Here is a 24,428-nt window from a genome sequence, read left to right on the forward strand (position 1 = left end):
TCCCCTTTGCTCTAAAAAGGGTGGCCAATGATATTTCTGCACTTTGTGTTCTTGCAACCCAAAAAAAATGAATTTTAGTAACAAGAGGACGAGATTTAAAAAACGAAATCATTAAACATGGAAGGAGGAGAAAATTACTCAGTTGTTGGGATATTAAACGAAATTTGGGGTATTGAATGAACTATTTGCAAAATTTATGACTAAATTTTGGGATGGTGGAAAATAATTATAGTGGATTGGAAATATGGAGGTTATATATGGAGTTTATGGAGTTTTTTAATTTTTTTGGAGAGAGAAAATATAAGTGGAAGTGAAATGATGAAGGTTGAGTGTGGGAAAGTGAGAAGTAGGATGGTGATTTATCCGCATTTAATGATGAACAATTCTGTCAAATCAATTACTTTTTAAATTTTCGACATGTACACTGGAAGTAAGGGAATGTATATTTACTGTCTAATCAATTACTTTTTGTATATTCATTAATGCGTTTTATTCTTCTTGCCTTGCATTATGGGCTGGTGTAGAATGCTCATCCTACACCTCATACCAACATCTACTTATTCATCAACCGGTTGTTTCTCTTTCCTCTTTTTTTTTTCAATTTTTTGGCAGCCTACTTTTTTTTTTTGTTTTAGTTTTTTCAAGTCTTTGGCAATTCCTTACAATTTGCTTTCCCTTTTTTTTTTGATGCATCTTAGGATTAACTTTTGTTAGATACAATAGATTATAATATATATTTTAATTCGTTTTTTAAAAAGAAATTATAACAATAGGCAACCTTAGAAGTTAATCATCTTATATGCATTTTGATTCGTACGAAATTACATAAAATCCTACAAAAAATACAACATGTAATAATTATTGCAAGCAATAAGAGAAAAAAAATTATAAAAGAAAAGAAAAGAAGGATTTTAAAAAGTCAAAATTTCAAGTTTAGTAATTAATGTTTGTTAAGTTCGGCCGAATCTAAATATAGAACCAACTTTAGTACCTAAAATCCAACTTTGACAATTAAATATTAAGACCATACGTGCACAATTCAAAACTCAAATGTCTTAGAATCATATGCTCGTTGTATTAAAATTGTTCAGAGCACAAATAATGCTAAATGTGTTAGAATCATATGCTCGTTGTATTAAATTGTTAAGAGCACAAATAGTACTAACTTCAAAAAAAAACCTTGAATGCCAATAACTTTAATATTCTAATAAAGACGTAAAATTTTCAAAGGATCTAGACTTCGGACATACAAAAGCATTCTAATCATTTTACATTCCCCACACACAAAAAAATAAATTTAAAGCCGGAAATTTTTTTTATTCAACTAGTAAATTCAAAAACCACTCAAATTAAAGGCCAATTTTCTTTTTTACCTTTTCTACTTGTCATTTTTTACCCATCAAATTCTGTATATACCTTGTCCATTAAAAAAAAAGGCCAACATGTAAACAAGGAATGAAGCCAAATCTAGCTAGAAAGAAGGTGCAACATACATTCAAAAACCAAAAACAAAAAAGATTTGTTCATCACAATACGATCTAATTAAATTAAATAACTCTGATCTGATGAAATGCATGCATGATGCATGTGTCTTATTCAAGCACCAGGGGCAGCATCCTTAACTTTGCTATGAAGATAACCACCATACTCCCTAGCATAATCCTTAACCTCTCGAGCAGTGGTTGCAATACGGTTCCTAGCATAATCAAAGCGGTCGGAACCTGGCGGGTGTAGACCCCGATAGTATCGATAAAACCACGACAAAGCTGCGAGTGCAGCAACACCAAACCCACAAAGAGATAAAAAGCCAACAAGAGGGACTAAGATGAAGACGGCAATAGGGAGCCAAAAGGGACTAGAGAGGATAATGATGGGTGCAAAGAAAATAAAGGCGAGGATGATAGCGGTGAGAGTGAGGCCAGTGAGTAGGAGAAGGATGCCGCCGGAGATGGCGAGAGTGAGGAAGCCAATGAGTTGGGAGGAGTTAGGGGAAGTGTCTTGGATGCGCCGGAGAAAGGTGATGTGAAATGGGGTTGTGCTTGTGGTGGTTGTGCGGTGGGGGCGTGTGGTGGAGGCCATTTTGTAAGAACATAAAGAAGAAATAAAGAGTATTGGTAATATGTGTCAAGTGTCATGTATGCATGAGACTTTGAGAGGTAATGAAATAAGAGGGAGGAAAGTGAGGAGAAGGAGGTGGAGAGGGGAGACACGTGGGAGTGGGATTCGGGAGTGTTTGGGGACATGCAATCTAGCACGTGGAGATGGATTTAGGGGTGGGGAAGATTGTGGAGTTTTTGAGGTTTGTTTGTGGGATTATTATTGGATTTAATTATAATAAGTGAATGTGATTAGTTTTAGAGGTGTCAAAAATTGGGCCGACCCACGGGTGAACCCGCATGCGACCCAGACCCAACCTGTTCCGAGCCGAGAGTGGTCGGTTGGAAAGCCGATCCATTCCGACCCAGTGTTCACCCGTGCCCAGTTTAACCCGTGGAATTAGTAACCCAACCTGAGTTGGGCCGACCCAGTTGTACCCGTACCCAGTTGCACCCGTGAATAACGATCCAGACCCAGCCTGTTTCCGACCCAAAATGACCCGCACCCAACTTCACCCGCCAATGACCCAGTTAAACCCACCCAATTATCACCCAACCCAGTTATCACCCAACCCAGTTACCACCCAACCCAGCTATCACCGACCCAGTTGTGACCCAACCCAGCTATCACCGACCCAGTTGTGACCCAACCCAGCTATCACCGACCCAGTTGTGACCCAACCCAGCTATCACCGACCCAGTTTCGACCCAACCCTGTTACCACCCGACCCAACTAAACCCGACCCAATGCCATTCCGACCCAAGTAAACCCGACCCAACACAATTTATTTGTTTTTGGGGTGCAAGATCGAAGACGTATAAGATTACCATTTATTTCAAGTTTCATCTTTCTTTTATTTTTTTAAAAAATCGATGGAACAAATTTTTTCTGACAAGTACATTAATATTTGGAGTAGTTCTCGATTAGGCGGAGATGAAACACATAGTTTCTGTTGTTGGACATGCATTTAAGCCATGACTTCCGTACACCATAGGGCATAAGCCATAAGCCATAAGGTATCTTAATTCTTAACCTCCAACTTTTTTTTAATTTATGTAAATAGTTGAATTGAATTAATCATTATGTACATTTTCAGCCCATTTATATTTGGTTCTGTTTAGAAATTAGGCAAATTACAATATTTTTAGAGTTTAAATGTAAATTATAACATGCTGTTTTAGAAATAAATAAAATCAGACTTACTTAATGTTTGAACGTGTTCGGTCCTTGTTACTTAATGTTTTAATGTCTAATAAAAAAATAGTGAAGACGTCTCTCTCTAACGATCAAACATTTGTTTTACTTAGTATTTAATAAATATTAGAAATAAAATAAATAAAATCAGACTTAAAGTATTAGACAAAAAAAATATAAAATTAAAATTGAACAAAAACTGCCATTAATCATTCCAAGCTTCCAACAACATTACAAAATCAGCAACTAATACGCCCTAATATAAAAGGTGGCACTTTTCTCCATCTGTAGTAAAAATGAGCCAAACAAGAACAAACAGATTTATGACTTTACAAGGTGAAGGTTGAAGAAGGGACTGCTTGATACTAAATTACTTTATGTAAAAAAAAGAAATTTAAAATAGGAACATATTGAAACTTGCCAATGAATAAACAGAAACAAAAAAAAATGAAGAGAGTGCATTCCTAAGATGTATATACATCAAAATATCTAAATTCTTCCAAAAGAAAATCATAATCTCTCTGTTTTTATTAAATTGTTCAATCACTTTCACACTTGTCCATGCACAACTTTGACAATTAGAATCTTAATTTATCACTTAGTAATAGTTAACAAAATTATTATTATGAAATTATACATTTAACCACATTTTACATATAATATTTGTTTTTATATACTAATTAGAAAATTAAAAGCAATAGTGCAAAGGTCAAAATCAAACAATTGAATAGGAAAAAAAAAATCAAAGCAATAACTTTTCTATCTGCCAATAACGATAGAATCAGACTATTTAATCCCCAACGAAGGGCTAAAAAACAATAGCAGCGTTAGATAAATTGATCAATAGGACGGAATGAGTAAAAGCAAAAAAAAAGACCTTGGTGTTGAATGGTATAAGGGTGACTAATAGTAGGATGACCCACAGAAGTCACAAACCTATATATTCTATACACTGTAGGCTGGTTAATGCTAGTATAACAACAATTAACAATATGACAAGTCAATTTAATATGAAGTAGAAGATACATGAACCCATACCCCCAAAAAACAGTGGAATGCTCTTTGTATCCTATACCCAACCAAGAGGGTCTCTTACCTTAAAACTGCTTTATATGTTTAGCTACTTCGTTATAACTAACATTGATGTTCTTTTCCGCATTGGAAGGATCCTTAGAGAGAATCAAAGCAAAACAACTCCCACTCCATAACAAGACATGGGGCTTTTTCACTTGATATAAAACATCCTGGATCTCCAAACCCTCGAAATGATGGAGAATGGTGGTAATGAGCGCTTGTTTGCCACCTCTTTACCAAAATCTTAGGGCTAACGACTCAAGTCAGTACTAAATCTTGGTATTCTTTTTATAGCCTCCCATACTCCTCCTATAGACCACAATTAGGTATGTCAAACTCGAACATAATTTCAATTCAGAATCTCAACATTTAGAGAAAAAAACAGACCTAGAAATCATTTCCTCCTTCTTATTCAGGCCATCTTGTTCAGCTTTCTCTCTGATCTGCTGCAGTGCGAAGAAAACACCTTTGATCTCGCTAAACTTAAGCCGAATTTCTGCAAACCAAAAGAAACGGTAACAATACAATAAATCAACCAGCAAATTTGAAACAGAAAAATCTAAAGAATTACGATGAATAAGTGAGAGAAAGAGAGAGAAAATAAATTAAAAGACCTAGAAAGTTTGTTGTCGAAAATATCATGATCTACCGGAAACTTTCGCTTTCGCTAACTGGACTACAGAGTGTCATCTTCTGGATTCTTCTTGCCGTTATTTTTCGTCGTCTTCTACTTCACCAAGCTCATCGAAATGTAAATAGATAATGTGATTCCTCATTTGAATCTTTGGTAGTTTTGGTTCGAAGAAGAATAATGGTTAGGGTTTTTGTGAGAGATGGTGTAGATCTGAATTGCAAACAGAGAAATTGAGATTAGGGTTTAGAAAGTGGCGAAATGGGGGAGGAAATGAAAAAAAGGGGTTAATATAGTATGGACTGTAGGCTTAGATTTTAGGGTTAATCACTTAATCTCAATCGTTGGATTTTAGAGTGAAGGGCTGAGATTTTAGAGTAAAAAGTCCATAGAGTTATAAGGTTAGAGAGTAAAGAAATGAAGGGCTTCGATTTGATATTGGCTAATCAATGGTCTCAATTCATGATCCTTGATTTATTTTTTTGACCAATAAGCATTAAGAGTGACCAAGCACATGGATTTCAAAATATCAATGGTTGGATTTTTATCATTCTCAAATCAATGGTTAAGGTTATATATTCTATTTTCTAATTTCTAAATTTATAATTCTATACTTCTAGTATTGATTTGATAAGCAATTAGTAATCTACTTAAATTCCTAAACTATTATAATAATAAAATTATAAACTTTAGAAGTTTAATTATTATTTTTAATTTCAAACAAGTTGATTCATGTAAATGTGATTATGAATGACGTGAAACTTAAGGCAAAGTTGTAGTTTAGTAACTTTAAAAATTAGTAGTGTTATTATAACTTAATAGAAATAATAAACTTTCAAAATTAAATTAGTATTATTGATTTTTAAGAAATTATTATTCTAAATTTATAAATTAGAAATATGTGAACATGTTACATGCGGTGATTAGGGATTAATTTAATGCTAACATGTAAGACGTGACAGTCTAGGGGTGCTTATCGAGCGAGCCGAGCCCGAATAGCACTGGGCTCGGCTCGAGCTCGTTTATAATTTCCCAGGCTCGGCTCGGCTCGTGAGCTCGCCGAGCTTGGGAGAGCCGAGCTCGAGCTCGGCTCGTGATGGAAATTTGGGGCTCGAGCTCGGCTCGCGAGCTCGTTTAGGCTCGGCTCGCGAGCTCGTTTAGGCTCGGCTCGCGAGCTCGCTTAGGCTCGGCTCGCGAGCTCGCTTAGGCTCGGCTCGCGAGCTCGTTTAGGCTCGGCTAATGAGCTCGGCTTGGCTCGAAGTAGGTGAGCTTGTTCACTCACCCCTCATATGCTTTTATAACTTGATTTCCCTCTTAGCATTGCTAAGATTTCAATGTGGGACTTCATGGTTTGTTAAAGAAAAACAAACTCACTATCCCATTTCAATGTGGAACTTTATGTTTTGTTTAAGATAAACAAACTCATTCTACATATGCATATATAACTTGGAATCCCTCTTAGCATTGCTAAAATTTCAATGTGGGACTCCATGTTTTGTTAAGAAAACAAACTCATTATACCCTTGTTTTGTTTACATATGCTTTATAACTTGGAATCCCTCCTAGCATTGTTAAAATTTCAATGTGGGACTCCATGTTTTGCTAAAGAAAAAATTATCAAATATTTTAAGGATTAAATAATCAACTATTTAAAATTATACTTCATTCCTCTATGAAGAAAATAAAGTATAGTTTTTGTTTCCCAACCAAGGAGATACAAAATTAAACTTTAAGTTGAAGTAAGGAATAATAGTAGCTATTTATAAAGAAAATAAGGTTGATCCTTGTTTTCTTAACCAATGTGGGACTTTAGTGCCTAGTGGAGTAGAGGTGAAGTTGGATCACAAATTAAAATATATAATTTGTAATCTAAATTAAAATATAAATTAGTATTAAATTTTTTTAATATAAAATATTTTTTTAATAAGAATATTTTTTTTAATATAAAATAATAAACGAGCTGCTCACGAGCTTTACGAGCCGAGCTTTGCCTAGCTCGGCTCGGCTCGTTTAAGTCTCGAGCCGAGCCCGAGCTCGAGCCGAGCTTCAACGAGCCGAGCTTTGACCGAGCTTTGACCGAGCCGAGCCCGAGCTGCTCGCGAGCTTGTCAGGCTCATTATCACCCCTACGTGACACAATAACAATTACTACTACTACTACTTGTATAGGTCTTACATTAATACTTAAGTTATTGGTTATAAACTTATATTAATATATGGTTATTTCTTCTATTAAGGTAGATTTCTTATAACCTTACTTATACAATTATTTTACTCAGCTATAATTTGATTGTATTCAGTTAAGTGAACTTATGTAAGTTATAACAAGCCTTAATCAGTACTAGACCGTAGCTTATAGTATACTACATATACGAATTTTCGCTTTTCATATCAGTATCTTACTGATAAGCAATAAGGTTTACTACGACCTAGTAACAATAATTAACTACTTGTTTCAATTCAATTAGATGATTTGGGTTTCGAAATGAATTTAACTTAAAGACGATTACCTTAGAATTTAGATAGAGTATTGTTATCTTCTATTAAGTTAATTACTTAACTTACATTGATACATTTGTTGATATTATCCAATATCCATTATCTTAAACGAACTTACGCCGTCTTGAATTAGCTAATCGACTTACATCGATACATCGATCTAATCCAATATTAACTTGTTTCTATTCAAATTAGATGTTTTGAGTTTCAATATGAATTTAACTTAAAGACGATTAACTTAAATGAAACATTGTTATATTGAACCAATCTACTAATTATACGATTAACTTAGAGACGATTAACTTAAAAAAACATAGTCACATTTACATGAAATTCGATCATGTTCATCCTCTACTAACATAGTGTTTGATTATGTATCATTTTCATATGATATATTGACATATTCGATTAAGTGATAAGTGATTAACGTTGATCATTGTTAATTGTTAGTTGTTACTTGTTAGATGTTAGTTGTTACTTGAGTACTTATGCAATCATCAATAAGAATAACTAAATAAGTGAATAACTAATAGTAACTGTACTGATTCAGACTTGAGAGTGAGTAAGTCACTAACTAACAAAATGTTTAAGTTTAATAGTCTATTAACCCTAACACTATAAGTCTATAATCAATAATCCTTATGGTTGTTAGTTGTTAGTTGTTACTCACTTACTTGTTAGATGTTAGTTGTTACTTGTTACTTGAATACATATGCAATCATGAATGAGAATAACTAAATAAGTAAATAACTAATGAGTGATACTTAGTAACTTAGGCAATAGGCCAATTACCAATAGCCAATAATGGTGAATGGCCCAATAATATAAGATTATAAGTATAACTTATAAGTTATAAGTCTTACTTTAGTAACATTTCAAATTAGTAATATAAGTATCAAAGTATTAATGATTCAATGTATTATTAAAAAATTCACAATAATGACTCAATCACAATTCACAATATCAGTATAATTACAGATTACTATAATATACCACTATAAGTATAAAGTATAATGACTATAATCTATACCACAATATCACAATACTCAATACCACATCCACATGTTATAAGTTTATAACAATCTCGACCCAAATCAATACGCCACGGAGCCGCCGGTTCGATATTTAGTCGTTCCAAGTAATTCCGACCCAAGTTATTCCGATATCGATTTCTTTCGACCCAAGTAGCCCGAAAGCCGATTTATTCCGACCCAAGTAATTCCGAAAGCCGTATTATTCCAACCCAAGTTATTCCGATATCGATTTTTTCCGACTCAAGTAACCCGAAAGCCGATTTCTTCCGACCCAAGTAATTCCGAAACCCGATTTCTTTCGACCCAAGTTATTCCGATTTCGATTTTTCCGACCCACGTAACCCGAAAACCGATTTCTTCCGACCCAAGTAATTCCGAAAGCCGAATTATTCCGACCCAAGTTATTCCGATATCGATTTCTTCCGACCCAAGTAACCCGAAAGCCGGTTTCTTCCGACCCAAGTAATTCCGAAACCCGATTTCTTCCGACCCAAGTCATTCCGAAAGCCGATTTCTTCCGACCCAAGTTATTCCGAAAGCCGATTTCTTCCGACCAAGTCATTCCGAAAGCCGATTTGGACCAGCTTCACCTTATTCCATTCCGACCCAAATTCACCCAACCCAGATACCGGCCGACCCAGTCTCACCCGACCCATTTCGGACCCAGTTCCGAGCTCCTCTCACCCGGTTTCACCTGACCCAAGTTCACCCGACCCACCCAGTTCCGACCCATGACATGGTGTCACCCAGATTATTCCGACCCAAATCATTCCGACCCAGCTTGGGTCAACCCAAACCCAGCCAGTGACCCAGATTGACACCTCTAATTAGTTTGTTGCTTTAACAATGTCCTAGAACTTTGTGTATGAAGGTGTGTATATACCTGATGTGAAAAAAATTAAATTATGAGATCCTAAAGTGTAAAAAAAAATATCCTTATATAAATATTAAGAGTAAAATTTCATACATTTAATAAAGTTGTTTTCTTTTCAAACAAACATGTACTATAAATTCATAATTAAAATCTACTATATAGTACATGTTCAACATAACTTGGACTAAGGAGTTCAACGAGTATACCACTCGGATTTATGGAAAGCCGGGGCGGCCTGTACAAGTGAGCGCAAACTGTCGGTATGCGCCTCCATTAGACACCATTAAGATCAACACTGACGCTCATCTAAGTATCGATGGTCGGGCTGGAACGAGAGCTGTAGTGCGGGATTTTACGGGTAACGGGGTAAGGTTATGTTTGCGGGCGTACGTAACGGGCAGGCCACCCAATGTAGTTAAGTGTAAAGCCATCTTTTTTGTTGTTCGCCTTGCCAAGTCTCATGGCCTGTTGGACTTGATCATTGAGTCTGATGCTCAAGTTGTCATCTCTAGACTTTCTAAAGTCGCTTTATTTGAGTTATTTCTTTTTAGGTGATTTTATTTCTTTGAGTACCAATTTTAGATCTATTAGTTTTAGCCATGTTAAAAGGGATGGGAATATTGTTGCCAATAAACTTACTAGATTTGTGCCGTTTGGAGTGGAGCAGTGTTGGGAGAACCATTGTCCTAGGAAAGTTTCTCCTTAGAGCATCTCCAATGGTTTCATATAAGGGCATGCTTGCAATTTTTGCTAAATATGTAGATGTAGCTTAACCATTGGAGAGAAGAAAAATAAACTTGCTTGCAAGCAAGTGTAGCCCAAACAAGCAGAGTAGCTTGAAAAAATAAGAGGGAACACATACTACACACAGTCTTAATCTCCAAACATTAAACATAAAACACACAACATTTAAACAAACAACATGTACCAAAGCACCATCCGTCCTCTGAATTTGAGACTCGTACTTCTGCAAGTGATGAATAAATGGGGCCAAATACGCAACCGTCTTGCTAGACTAAGATTGAGATTAAGAAGAAGAGAGAGAAGCTTTTGAGTTGATCACATAAGGAAGGTTGAAGGTCGAGGGTCGAGGTTGGAAAAGGTGGAATCCAAGTTGTTTGACCTTGTGGAGGGTTGGGTTATCAAAAAAAGAAACGATATTTTGATTCTTTTGGAGTTGTAATCGAGAAGGCTTGAATTTTTTTAGAGAATAGGAAATGATAGAGCATTCATTTATGAGGTTTTGGAAATTGGAAGAGAACCCAATTAGATGCAGTGAAGTATTAATTAGATTTTTTTTTTTTTTTTTACTTTAGGCACATGTCCTTCGTCGGGTCTGCATCATAATCAAAGATGGCATGAAAACTGCCGATTCTGAATCATGTATACTTGTACTATATCGGAAAAGATCATGTACTGCTAAAAACTCTCATTGTCACTTCTTCACCCAATTGTGTTCTTTTTATCTCACAGGCTCTTCGGGACCTTCTTGCTCAAACTTAATTATGTTAAACCCATTCGTGGTCCCCATTAAACTACTCAAATACTAGTTTTCTACAAAAATATAGAAAAGCTCTTTTTTAGGGGATATAAAAGACTCTCTTAGTATCACATTAGACCATTATTATCTTGCCATCTATTGTAGTTTGTGAGATCTAGTCTCATTTTTTCATATTCTTAACCCTCAAAATAAAAAATGCTCTCATCTGCATTGATGATGTTCATCAACTTGATTTGTGCTTCTAAATTATTTTTCTTAGGTGTATAATTATTTTTCGTCGAATTTTGACACTATTTATAATTAGATAGATTCTTCTAAATTCTTCTCATATATGAATGCGAGTCTTAATTATGTCTAACCGTACCAAAATCGTATGAGCTATCAATCTAACATTATATCTAATCTTTATAAAACCATCTCGATAGGAGTAGCTTTTGCAACTCAAACTTGAGCATCACACGCAATTTTTTTTTTTAAAAAAACCCTTCAAAAATCAAACAAAATCCCAAGACTTTTTTTTTGCATTTAAATCCAACCAAGTAAATATAAAATATACAATAATACCATAAAAAGACTCCAAATTAAAAAAATAATTAAATTTTCAATATCTTCTTATCACCAAAAACACCCCCTTCCAAAACATAACTTCCTTATAAAACCTTTGAAAAATATATATATTAGTAATAAAGCCTAACAATAATAAAGTAAATTAACCCATCATCATGTTGGGGTTAAAAGCGCAAGCGGAAGCAAACAGAAATAATGAAAAAATTAGGTAAAAGATAGACAAGAAAAGTAAAATAAACACACGATTTAACGTGGGAAAAACCCTCAAAAGAAGTAAAAAAAAAACACAACGACGAGCAATAATTATCCAATACATGAAAGGATATCAGAGTACAACCCGAAGTGTAATAAGAGTATGGTATGATTCTCCAACTAATATTGGTTCTAATTTGAGCTAATATGTATATGCGTATTGTGTGTATAGTTCTTGTGTGTTTTATATTACAAAATAAGAAGAATATGATGGATATTTATAATAAGCTAAAAGTTGTCATAAACCTTGACCTTGACGGCCCGTTTGGTAGTCGTTAATAAGTTGCGGTAATGGGAATTAATTTTAAGTGTAATTTTATTGGGGAAGCACCCTTAAAATCTCCATGGGGAGGCATTTTTTCTCCATGGGCCGGTCAAACAATCTCACCTCTAAACTTGTGTTTTTGTCTTCAAGAGGAAACAATTTTCATTACCACTCATTACCACCTACAAGGTGGTATTGGATGGGAATGAAAATTCAAGAAGGAAATTGGACACTTTAGGATAAATTAGCATTACCATAGGAATGGACAATGATATTTTTCACAAATTTACACACAAATTCATTCCTATTACCATCATTTATGACCAACTACCAAACGAATCATGAAGGTCAAGTATATGCACTAACCTTGAAACCCAAAGATATAGTAGTAACCTTGGAGGTCAAGAGTCTTCGCGAGCCTTGGAGACCAAGGATCTTCAAAGGTTTGTTGGAAAAGGAAATAATTTATACTACTAAGCTAGAATGTGTGATATTTACCCAACAAAACCCCCTATCTCAATTCCCAAATCTTTCTCCTCCATAATCAGTTATAACCACCAAATTTATTCTCATTCTCCCCCCCCCCCCAAATCAAGAGAATATTCCTCTAATCTATATTATTATCTAAAGCAAAATCCTAAATTCTACATGGCAAGCTCACAATCACCGATCAATTCTAGAGCTTCACAAACTAAAACTCTCAAATCGGATGTCCACATGGCAATTCACAATATTGTGGCCGAAAATTATATGAAAAATGCAAAAAAAAATCGTGATTTATGTTGATTGGTTTTTTAAGTTAGGCAATTAATATCATGATACCATATGAGATTTTCGAAAATCAAGCATATCCCATTTATATATTAATGTGATTGACGTTAACTATGGTTACAATTACTTAATTAAAATCTCAAATTGATATAAGCATATCCCATTTATATATTAATGTGATTGACGTTAACTATGGTTACAATTACGTAATTAAAATCTCAAATTGATATACTTTTGGCCGAAATTTTTAATTGTCATATTGGTTATGTTCGAAAATTTTACTAACCAACTAAACATGGCAATTAATTTAAATTATCAATCAATCTTAACTATTGCATCCGTTAATGGTAATTGTCAATCAATTACTTAATTTAAATTGATAATATCCGAAATTCTTTAAAAATTCTTAACATGGTAATAAAATTAATTTATCAATCAATCAATATTTATGCTAATTGTCAATCAACCATAATTTTGGGTACTAATTAGCTAATTAACATAAATATGCAAAACAAACATAACATTTTTTTGTATAAATAGTGACGTTTTCTCTTCGAACATCACAACTCATTTTCGTCTTTTCAATTTGCATATTGATGTCAACTTCTTCCCCTATCTCTAAGTCAATATTATGTTCTCCACTAAATATAAGAGAAGCACAAAATCCAACCAAAAAAATGTCCCCCTAAAGTTGAACATTCGAATTTCCTAGATGTTGAATCTATGGTTTTAACACTTTTTTGTGGAGGCCTTCTTTAGTTTCACAATTTGTCCAGTATGTTCACATATTATTTTAATAGAAGCAATGAGGTTCGGGCTATGCTAAAGACGTTAAGACAATATTACATGATTTTCGTCCATATTTCGATTTTTCGAACATGATGTTATATGATCTATAATGCATTCTATCAAGGGCTTACTACCAAATTATTCCACAATAGACTCAAAATCTGCAACTGGGCATTATAGATTTTTATCAATAGACAAAGAAGTAAAAAAAAATTAGCAACCACAAACTTTTTGGCTTCTAAAAAATCTAAAAATGAGGTGTACGGAGTGTAGTATAGATTATCAAGAGTGTAGTTCATGTATAATCTTTTTTTTATGTCAATGTTTGATACTCTTATTGTAAATAATCATTGCAATCTTTGATACTCTTACTGTAAATAATTGATAGAAACTTGACAATAATCATGTAGATACATTCTAGCAATTACTTTCCTTTATTATTCTAGCCTTTAATTTTCCTTAATTATAGTCCATAATTTGATAATTGTAGCTTCTACTAGCCATGTAATGCTACTGTATATTTGGTATTATCAATGAATTGAATACACTTTCTCTTCTTAATTTCTTATGTCAGGGGAACACATATTCTCTTCTCATTCTCTACTGAAATCTTAAAATGAAAGTGAAAGCTAACTAATGAAATAATCTAAGTAAATATATTGTTATCCTCCAGTATTATAACTTACGATATATATATCTTTAGGCATAATATATTATAATATATCTAGCACAATGTTAAATAATTATTCTATCGAGCATTATAGGCAATAAGGCTAAGATATCAATGAAAAGCAAGTATAAGATTGCCACTATACATTCAATGAAGTAATTTCATGTTCAAGTTTTTTTTGGAGGAATTTCATTTTTAATTTAGAATAAAGATATCATGTCTAACTTATAAGAAATATGAAAAATGATGTACCATATAAAAATAATATTTTTTTGAAGGGAATATAAATATAATAAATTCATCATATCATATTTGTAGAGTTGATAAAAGTTGACACGATGCAATATAAGCTGGATACAAAATAATGGGAAAATGTTAACGATTTCCGACCCATTTATTCAAATGGGTTCAACATGACAAAATAAGTCTTACTAAGTGGGTTGGGTTAGAATTGAGGTTTCAATACGTAGATGACACACTTGAACCCGTTTAACACAATTGCTACACTAATATAGGATATCAATAAAGAAATTTGGTTTATAATTACAAAAAATTAGCTTAATATGACAATATGACAAGAGCCCGACACGAGAAAAATGGATTGTTGAAATATCTCAACATGTTTAAATATTAAATCTGAAATCCTTTTGCTTAATAATATGAAACATATAATCTGAAATAATTAAAGATACGATCTTTAAATAATAATTTATCAAAATAATACTTAGAAATATTAAATCAATATATAAGTAAACGAGGAAAAGAATCAAAATAAAAAGGAAGAAAAAGAGTGAAATACCGAAATCGCGAGTGAAATATGGCAACAAAATTGCGAAACTTGCAGAGACAATAACTGATAGAGTTATAATTGGAATCGAGTGATTCTTGAGCCTAAGTTCAATAACATTTCGAGATCTACAAGTTCCAAGAAGGAAGTTTTGGCTAAAAATAAACGAAACTATGATAATTCTGGCCAATCAGATTCGGGTGAGAGAAAAAACGAGTGAACGGAGAGAAAGAAAACCGAGAGGAGAGAGAGAATAGAGAGGGCCGAGATTCTTGAGTGTGAGGAGAGAGAAAATAATTCTTGTGTGGGGTAAAATAATTGGATATTAGGATATTTATAAGGACTTCCTTTTGGGCTTAGGAAAAGGAGATTGGGCTTAATTAAAATTGATGGTGAATAGGATAAGCAAATTAGAACTTTCAACATCAATATGACTCATTTTCCTTATCCATTTAGGATTTTGGGTTCCTCAAGTCCATTAGACTTCTTTTCCAATACAAATTAGTATTTAAAAACTTTTATCAAAGCATGCTTAATTAAAATATTTTTAACTTTCTTAAATCCTTAAAATAATTTCATTTGACTTTTAAAATAGTCAACCTTTTTAAATAGTCAAATTATTTTAAAACTAGATTATGTTTAAATATAAATATATAAATACTAAAATATATTTATAAAATACTTTAAAATTATGAGAGATTACACTACAGCAATAGTGATTCTAAAATTTATGGGGGAGAATATATCTCTAGAGCTTGTCATCTTGAGAGACCGCATTGCAGTATCTTGGATATCAGGTATTTTGTCATGTTTTATTATTGGCTGAATTTCTTATAAATGTTTTTGTTCTTGAGGCAGCTTTGGGATGCTCACTTATTCCTGTTGGTGATGTCTTGTGGTCCCAAGTGATGTCTTCTTGAAATGAAATTAATGTTCTGTCTTTTTTTGGAAAGAGGGAACGAGGTATTCTTAACATACACCTAGAGGGTGCATTTTTGTACAACACTCTACTTTGAAGTGGTTTGTGAATTGTGATCCATGATATATACATGATCCTGTTTTATTTTTGGTAGTTAGTTGTCCTAGTCACAACTGATAATGGAGTGATTGAGGAGAAGATTTGGCACCAGAAAATGCAATGTTTGTGAGGTGTAGTACATGTTGAGAAATTCTGAAACTTTGAAGTGAAGGTGGGTTGAAATTGGATAGGTTAGTTACTATAGAGTTATTATCTCATAAATGAGAAGATTTGGTTCGTAGTCGAGAGGGCTCAGTTTTGAATCTGTCCATAATCGAAAATGATGATTGTCAAAAGATTTACGGGATATCAGATCTATCCACTTTTAGCGAATCTCGTGCTTTACGTAATGCTATTAGTGTACTCCTGATAACTAGATTTTGGGACATGTTCTTGTTATTTCTGATTGTCAATCTCTTGTTTCCAATATCAAGAAGATGCTTGGCAAGTTTCGTTTTCGACCCAAAACACCATTCAATACCGTGTATAGTGAGATCCAAAATATCTTATCGACTTTTCCCCATACTACAACCATTCGGTGGCTCCCAAGAACGCAAAATAATGTGAAAGTATTGGGTCAGACCGTCTGACGTATTGTTTACTGTCAGACGGGCTGAGCCCAATACATCTTCTCTCTGCTTCACTTTTTAGGTCACATGCTCTCTCCTCTTTCTTCTTTTTCTTCTCTGGATTTTCATATAATCCACCCAGTTTCGATTCTTGAGCTGCAATAATTTCATAATCTCCTTTTATAATCCCAATTTGTCGTTTCTTTCTTCTTCTTTTTTTCTCCTTCTTCAACTTCTACAACCTTTTTTTTCTCTGTATTTGTGGAATTTATTTTGTTTCATTTCTTCAAATAGTACAACCATCCTTCAATGGCAGAAATCATAATAGCTATTTATTACCCTTTTTAGAAACTTCAAATAGTACTACTTACTTCAGAAACTTGTTCTTCCCTGTGATGAGTATATTCGACTCATCATCTTCATGAAATTCTTCATGAAATTCTTAATGAAGATAAGACTTGGAAGATTTTCATGAAATTCTTAAGTTCTTTCATAAATCCTATTTTTCATGAAATTCTTAATCTCAGTCTCCATTCTTTATTGATCTAACAAAGAAGAAAAAAATCAGCTAAGAGGAATGAAGAAAAGGAGAAAGTGAGAGAAAGCAGAGGTTAGTGTTTTGTTTTTCAGTTGGACTTTGTTTTGTTTCAGTTGGACTTTGTTTTCTTTCAGTTGGACTTTGTTTTCTTTCAGTTGGACTTTGTTTTCTTTCAGTTGGACTTTGTTTTCTTTCAGTTGGACTTTGTGTTTCTTTCAGTTGGACTTTGTTTTGTTTCAGTTGAACTTTGTTTTTTTTCAGTTGGACTAACTGAAAAAAAATGAAGACTACCTGAAAAAGAATAAAGACTACCTGAAAAAAAATGAAGACTACCTGAAAAAGAATAAAGACCAACTGAAACCCAAAGTAAGTCTAACTGAAGTACAAAAACCAACTGAAAAAAAAAGAAGACTAACTGAAAACAAAATGAAGACTACCTGAAAAAAAAAATGAAGACTACCTGAAAAAAAATGAAGACTACTTGAAAAAGAATAAAGACCAACTGAAACCCAAAGTAAGTCTAACTGAAGTACAAAAACCAACTGAAAAAAAAAAAGAAGACTAACTGAAAACAAAATGAAGACTACCTGATAAAAAATGAAGACTACCTGAAAAAAAATGAAGACTACCTGAAAAAAAATTAAGACTACCTGAAAAATAATTAAGACTAACTGAAAAAAAAATTGGAACCACCTGAAAGTCGTCCGACCAAAGATTATGGTCGGACGAGTCCGACACAATACGTTCTCCAAAATAAATCATGTGATCTTCTAGCAAATGCGGCTGGTTGTGTGCTTGATCCTAATCGAACTAAGTTGTATGATGTGATTATGATTGAATTCTACAAATATTTGTTAACAGTAGAAGAAATTTCTCTTTTTAGGTTTATAACTATGCGTTTGTTTCTCTAACTTGTTTTTGTTTTTTTTTTTTAACAAGTAAATGCATGCATAAAGAAATATATGCTTCCCTTTTTTTTGTCTCAACTAGTATTCCACCTTTTTCTGGAGCTACAAGCACAAACAGGTTTCGATTATCCCTGCTTTCGAGACTTTACCTTTTTTCCACGTTTTTTCTGGAGCTGCAAATACCAGTGGCGGATCCAGCGTGGGTTCAGTGGGTTCAACTGAACCCACGTGGATCCCGGACAAAAACAAGAAAACTGGGTAAAAAAAACACATATGATATATAGGAAACACAGCGCATAATATCATTGGAAAGCATCTTAGCTCACCGGTAAAGCATGTACTGATGATGTATTGTACAAGTGTGGGAAATAATTGTGTTAACCTATTGTAGGTTAACTTGACATTCAATATATATAGTGTACATTACAGACCTATGACTATAATAAAGTACCATTTTACTCTTTACATAATATTATCCCTTTAAATATAATATTATCTAATACACCCCCTCAATCTTTACGGGGTGAAACTACAGATAGATTGGTACGATGTTTAGTAAACAAGTCAGTAGATAGGCCCTTAGTAAAAGATGCTGCAACCTGAGACTGAGTAGGAACATGTCGAACAATAAGTCCTCCCTTGGCAACCATTTCTCGAACAAAGTGATAGTCAACATCGATATGTTTGCTACGATCATGATGAACTGGATTAGCAGTGAGATAAGTAGCAGAGACATTGTCGCAATAGACAATCACAGGACGACGGAGAAAATGGCCAATGTCAGCAAGAAGTTGCTTGAGCCAAATGTTTCTGCAGCTGTGTAGGCAATGGCCCTGTATTCAGCTTCAGTGGAGGATTTGGAGACAGTAGGTTGCTTTTTAGAACGCTAGGAAATTAAATTTCTTTCCAAGAAAAACAGCATAGCCATTAGTAAAACGCCGTGTGTCAGGACATCCTGTCCAATCTGCATCAGAATAGGCAATAACAACAGTAGGAGAATGTGCTATATAATAAAGTCCATAATCCAGAGTGCCCTGCAGATATCTGAAAATTCTTTTCACAGCATGAAGTGAGTAGTACGAGGAGCATGCATAAACTGAGACACCATATTAACAGCATAAGCAATATCAGGACGAGTCATAGTTAAGTACTGCAATGCACCAACCATACTACGATAATCTGTGGATCAGCAAGAAGTTCTCCATCAAGAGAGACAATGTTACTCTAGAGACAACAGGAGTGGTAACTGGTTTAACAATATGAAGATGAAATTACGTAGTAAATCAGAGACATACTTATGTTGAGACAAAAATAAACCAGAGGGAGTACGCACAACCTGCACACCTAAGAAGTAATGAAGATCCCCTAAATCCTTCATAGCAAATTGAGAAGAAAGAACATAAATGAATTTGGCAACAAGAGGACTACTACCAGTTAGGACAATGTCATCAACATATAACAGAAGAATAATGAGATGACCACGATATTTGAGAGTGAACATAGAAGTGTCACAACTGCTGCACTTGAAACCAATAGATAAAAGAAAGTTGCTAAACCTGGAGAACCAAGCCCTAGGAGCTGTTTCAAACCATAAATGGACTTACGAGACGACAAATATGAGTAGGTTTAGATGGATGAATAAAACCCGGAGGTTGACGCATATAAACCTCTTCATTAAGGAAACCATGAAGAAATGCATTTTTGACATCTAACTGACGAATAGACCATTTAAGAGAAACAGCAATAGTAAGAACCAAGCGAACAGTAGTAGGTTTAACAACAGGACTAAAGGTTTCAAAGTAATCAATACCTGCCTGCTGATGATTGCCAAAAACAACAAGTCTGGCTTTGAACCGCTCCACAGAACCGTCAGAATGATATTTAATCCTGTAAACCCACTTACAACCAAGCATATTCTTATCATAGTTGCGAGGTACCAACTCCTATGTGTCATTTTTAATCAAAGCATTATATTCATCTAACATAGCTTGACGCCAACGTGAGTCTTTAGAAGCTTGTTTGAAATTAGTATGTTCAGACTCAATAATTTCAGTATTTATGCTCATTAAGACACGTGGTTTAGACACTCCATCTTTAAGACGGGTAACCATGGGGTGATGATTTACAACTGGGGCAAACGGATAGGGGGAGGGATAGAGAGACACCAAACGAGAAGGCGAGGAATAGAGAGAGGCAATGGGGGGAGACTTGTGTCGAGGGGACACGGGTGACAAAACCAAAACACTGGGCGAGCCAGCAAGAGCCGTCGAGGCGGCTGAGCGAACTGGCGAGGTTACGGGAGAAACCGGCCCAGCTAGCCGAGGCTCGGCAGAGGACGAGGCCTGCGACCCAGCAGGCGAGGGAGAAGTGAAAACTGGCGTGGGCGGAGAGGAGGCCGGAGGGCTGGTAGAGGCCACGCTAGGCGTGGGCGAAAGAAATGCATGACCAGGAGACACAACACTAGGCGATGGGGATGGGACAGCAAACACACTAGCAACGTTAGTCAAATTCCAGTCAGCAGTGAGAACCAAAGGGGAACTATCCGGGGCATTTGACGCTGAGCCAACAAGAGCACGGTACGGAAATTTATGTTCATGAAACAAGACATGACGACTAGTGTAGACTTTGTGGGTAGTAGGATCAAAACATCGATACCCTTTATATTCCAATGCATATCCAATAAAAACACAGGTCATAGATTTAGGTTGCAGTTTGTGATTTTTAGAGTTCAGAAACAAAGGAAAGCATTCACATCCAAATGTTTTCAAAAATTGATAGGAAGGGGGACGATGAAATAATTTTTCAAAAGGAGAAACACCCCCTAAAATCGAGCTGGGTAATCGATTGATAGTGTAAGTGGCAGTATATGATGCATCAACCCAAAATTCCGCAAGAAAGTCAGAATGAATAATCATAGTACGAGCCATTTTAATGAATATGACATGTTGCGTTTCTGCAACCCGTTTGAGCTGGAGTATGGGGACAAGATTTTTGAAAAATAATACCATTGTCAGAAAAATGTTGAAGAAGAGGGAATTGTCAAATTCCTTCCTCCATCACTTTGAAATATTTTAATTTTGCAATTAAAGATTTTCAACCATCTTTTGAAATATAAGGAATTTGATAAACTTCCGATTTTCGACGTAATGGATAAATCCAGGAATAGCGTGAAAAATCATCAACAAACACAACATAATATCGAAATAATTGATTTGACAAAACAGGAGATTGCCAAAGATCACTATGAATTTTATATAATGGATATGTAGAAATATGTTCAACAGAATCAAAAGGTAAACGATGTATTTTTCCTAGATTACATCCTACACAATCATCATGAAATTTAGAGGTACATGTGGATGTATTTATTTGAACATAAAGTTCCTAAATGCTAGAAGATGTATGACCCAGACGAGCATGCCACACGTCCCGACTCCTTAATGGCTAGGAAAGCAGGAACTGAAGGCTCAGGAGGGACAATGCTGGGCTGTAAGAGGGTAGACACCTTGTTTACTGGTTCCCTGAAGCAGACTTCCCCCGTTATCTGGTCCTTAACATAAACAGAATTTTTATCAAAACTCACAACACAATCATTTTCATGACACAACTTGTTAACTGATAATAAATTATGTTTTAAATTAGGGACATGACAGACAGATGATAAACGGAGGGGACGACTTGCAGTTTTTAAAGTTAAATTCCAGTACTTTTAATTGGGAGTAAGGTACCATTACCAACTACAACAGAACTAGACCCAGTATAAGGAGTTTTAATAGAGAACGTACCATCCTGAGGAGTCATGTGAGATGCAGCTCCCGAATCCGGGTACCAGACTGAGTCATTAGCTTCACCACCAACAGACAGTGCAGCTAAGGCTCGAGTGACACTTTCTGAGGAGGAGGGAACAAAGCTATGATTGAAACGCTGGGACAGTAGGCAGCTTGGTGACCTGGAAACCAACACAAACCACATGTATCGGAAGTAGGGGTAGAGTAACATTGTTACTATTGATGAATTACTCCCTGCAGACGACAAATTATTAGTAATATAATCTAGGCAAGGCATACTATAGGATGACAAGTTAGAAAATTTACTTATACCATTTGAGCGTCCCCGATTACCATTGTTGTTGTTGTTTCCTCCAGGGCCACGATTATTATTGTTTCCACCATTCCCACCATTATTATTATTCCGAGCATTGTTGCCCCCACGATTATTATTACCACCTCTGTTTCTGTTATTCCTTCCCCGATTTCTCCCTCCAGAATTATTCTGGGAGGAGGAATTGAACCAGTACCGAGTAGATAACTGGCAGATAGATGCATCCTTAGAATTTATCAATCTTTGTTCATGCAGTAGCAACTTGGGACGCAAATCATCAAAACTAATTGGGAATGGATAATGCAGAGGGTAGTAACTATATGATCGTACTCAGAATCACGATCTAACCAAAAAGGGTATACTGCACTAAATCCTGGTTCGACACAGGACATTGAATAGCAGCAAGGGAATCAGCAATCACCTTAATCTCACGTAAATATCCATCCATGTCTGGGAAGCAGTCTTTTTAATACGAGTTAACGACCCTTTAATTCCATTGATCTGGCCATACTAGCATGCATAAATCTAGATTGTAATCTAGTCCAAATAGCCACAGAAGTATGCAAATCATGTACATCCACAAAGACATCACGTGATAAGGTGGCAAAAATCCATGATTTAACGAGTTGATCAATACGCAAATATTCATAAAATTGAACATTGGGAACAGGATTACCAGATTCATCAATAACAGTGGCAGGAGAAATAATAGCAGTACCATCAACAATACCCAGTAATTGATGTGAAAGTAGCAGGCAAGTTATTTGTGTTTTCCATAATAAATAATCTTCAGGAGAAGATAAAGTAATGGTTACCAGATTCGTCAGATTAGGGGCCGATAAATGCGGAAGAGTGAAGGAAGGCGTTGAAGAACCGTTGTAGGGAAGGCCGAGAGGGGTCATCGGCTGTAAAGGGTAGCCGGCCGGTTGGGCGGCGCCGGTGGCCGAGAACGGCAGAGAGGCCGAGAATCCTGGCGGGAACCGTGGGTGCACGCGGGAGGAGGAAGCAGGGCTTAGCTGCGGCGTTAGGACAGTCGGTGTGGCATGGTCGGAGGTCGACCAGGCGGTGGAGCGCAGCGGCGAGGCTGCTGCCATGGAGATTTGGCCGGAGTAGTCGTGGAGGAGCGACGAGGAACCACCAGTAGGAAAAAGGGGTCGCGAGAAGAGGGAGGCAGCATTGGGCTGCAGTCCGGTAGAGGCGACGGGAGTCGCGGCGGCAGAGGCGAGCGTCGACGAGTGCGTCGGGGCGGCAGAGAAGTTCGCCGGCGACGGCTGCAAGAGAGCAGCGGAGGCAGCGGTAGTGTGCGGTGGATAAGCCATTGCCAGGAAAAGAAGAAAATCACGTAAAAGCTGTGAGGAAGAAAAAAAAAAAATTCTTTTAAGTGAAAAAAAAAATTTGAGAAAAAATATTTTTCTTTAGGGAATTTGTGGCTATGATACCATGTACAAGTGTGAGAAATAATTGTGTTAACCTATTGTAGGTTAATCTGGCATTCAATATATATAGTGTACATTACAGACCTATGACTATAGTAAAGTACCATTCTACCCTTTACATAATAATATTATCCCTTTACATATACTATTATCTAATATGTATGTCTTTCTTTTATTTTTTTTGTTCTTTTTTCAGTTCTTCCTATATTTTTTAAGCTCTCTTTTTTTTATCTATAAATCTCTCCTTCCCACCAAGAATAAATATAGTAAAAGGTTTGAATTTGGTTAATTTCCATTATCTTTTTCTCTACATCATGTTTGTGCTAGCTAGTTGTTAAACTTTCATACTTTGTTATACATATACATGCAATATGCATATATATCATTTTAACTTTTAATATTTAATTGATAAGTTAATTCAATTAGAAATTTCGTAATAGTTAATACTCGATTCGTAGTTTGTAGAACTTTGTAACTTGTTAAAAAATTGAGTGTCTTTCATTACTACAAGAAATTAATTGACTTATTTTTTTAATGATGTAGTTAAGAATGAAAGTTTCGCTAAGTACAATTGTTGAAAGTACTTTTTTTACTTTTCATTGAAAAATTGTAACTCCAAATAGAAATATTTAATTTGAAATTTATATTTAAATTATTCCGAACCCACGTGGCCCAATTCCTGGATCCGCCACTGACAAATACAAGTCAAACAGGCAGTAATTCCACCTTCTTTCTGGACCAAAAATCACATATGACCAAAAATCACATATGAACTTACAACTGACTATTATGGCATGAAGCTTTTTCTTGATTGTTGTGCTTGGATTTTACTAGCTCATCTCCAGCCAGGTGTT

General features: G+C 35.2%; 1 protein-coding gene and 2 long non-coding RNA genes across 3 annotated transcripts; all 3 read right to left on the minus strand.

Annotated features, from left to right (window-relative positions):
- Positions 1-1,292: 1,292 nt before the first annotated feature.
- LOC104908220 (oleosin G) lies at positions 1,293-2,147 on the minus strand. The gene has a single exon (XM_010697316.4). It carries the CDS (start codon positions 2,077-2,079, stop codon positions 1,597-1,599), a length of 483 nt encoding a protein of 160 aa, XP_010695618.2. The 5' UTR covers positions 2,080-2,147; the 3' UTR covers positions 1,293-1,596.
- Positions 2,148-3,109: 962 nt separating this feature from the next.
- Positions 3,110-5,369, minus strand: LOC125498011 (uncharacterized). The gene is made up of 3 exons (XR_007274783.2): positions 4,980-5,369; positions 4,753-4,861; positions 3,110-3,576 (listed from the first exon to the last, which is right to left on the minus strand). It is a non-coding gene; the product is annotated as an uncharacterized LOC125498011 (long non-coding RNA).
- Positions 5,370-16,815: 11,446 nt separating this feature from the next.
- On the minus strand, positions 16,816-17,813 carry LOC130591528 (uncharacterized). The gene is made up of 2 exons (XR_008969291.1): positions 17,738-17,813; positions 16,816-17,566 (listed from the first exon to the last, which is right to left on the minus strand). It is a non-coding gene; the product is annotated as an uncharacterized LOC130591528 (long non-coding RNA).
- Between the last annotated feature and the right edge of the window lie 6,615 nt (positions 17,814-24,428).

The sequence above is a fragment of the Beta vulgaris genome, chromosome 5 (assembly GCF_026745355.1).
Source record: "Beta vulgaris subsp. vulgaris cultivar EL10 chromosome 5, EL10.2, whole genome shotgun sequence".
NCBI classification, from domain to species: Eukaryota; Viridiplantae; Streptophyta; class Magnoliopsida; order Caryophyllales; family Amaranthaceae; genus Beta; species Beta vulgaris.

Excerpts from the sequence above, each read along its gene's own strand:
- LOC104908220 (XM_010697316.4), bottom strand. The coding sequence starts at position 2,079 with ATGGCCTCCACCACACGCCCCCACCGCACAACCACCACAAGCACAACC.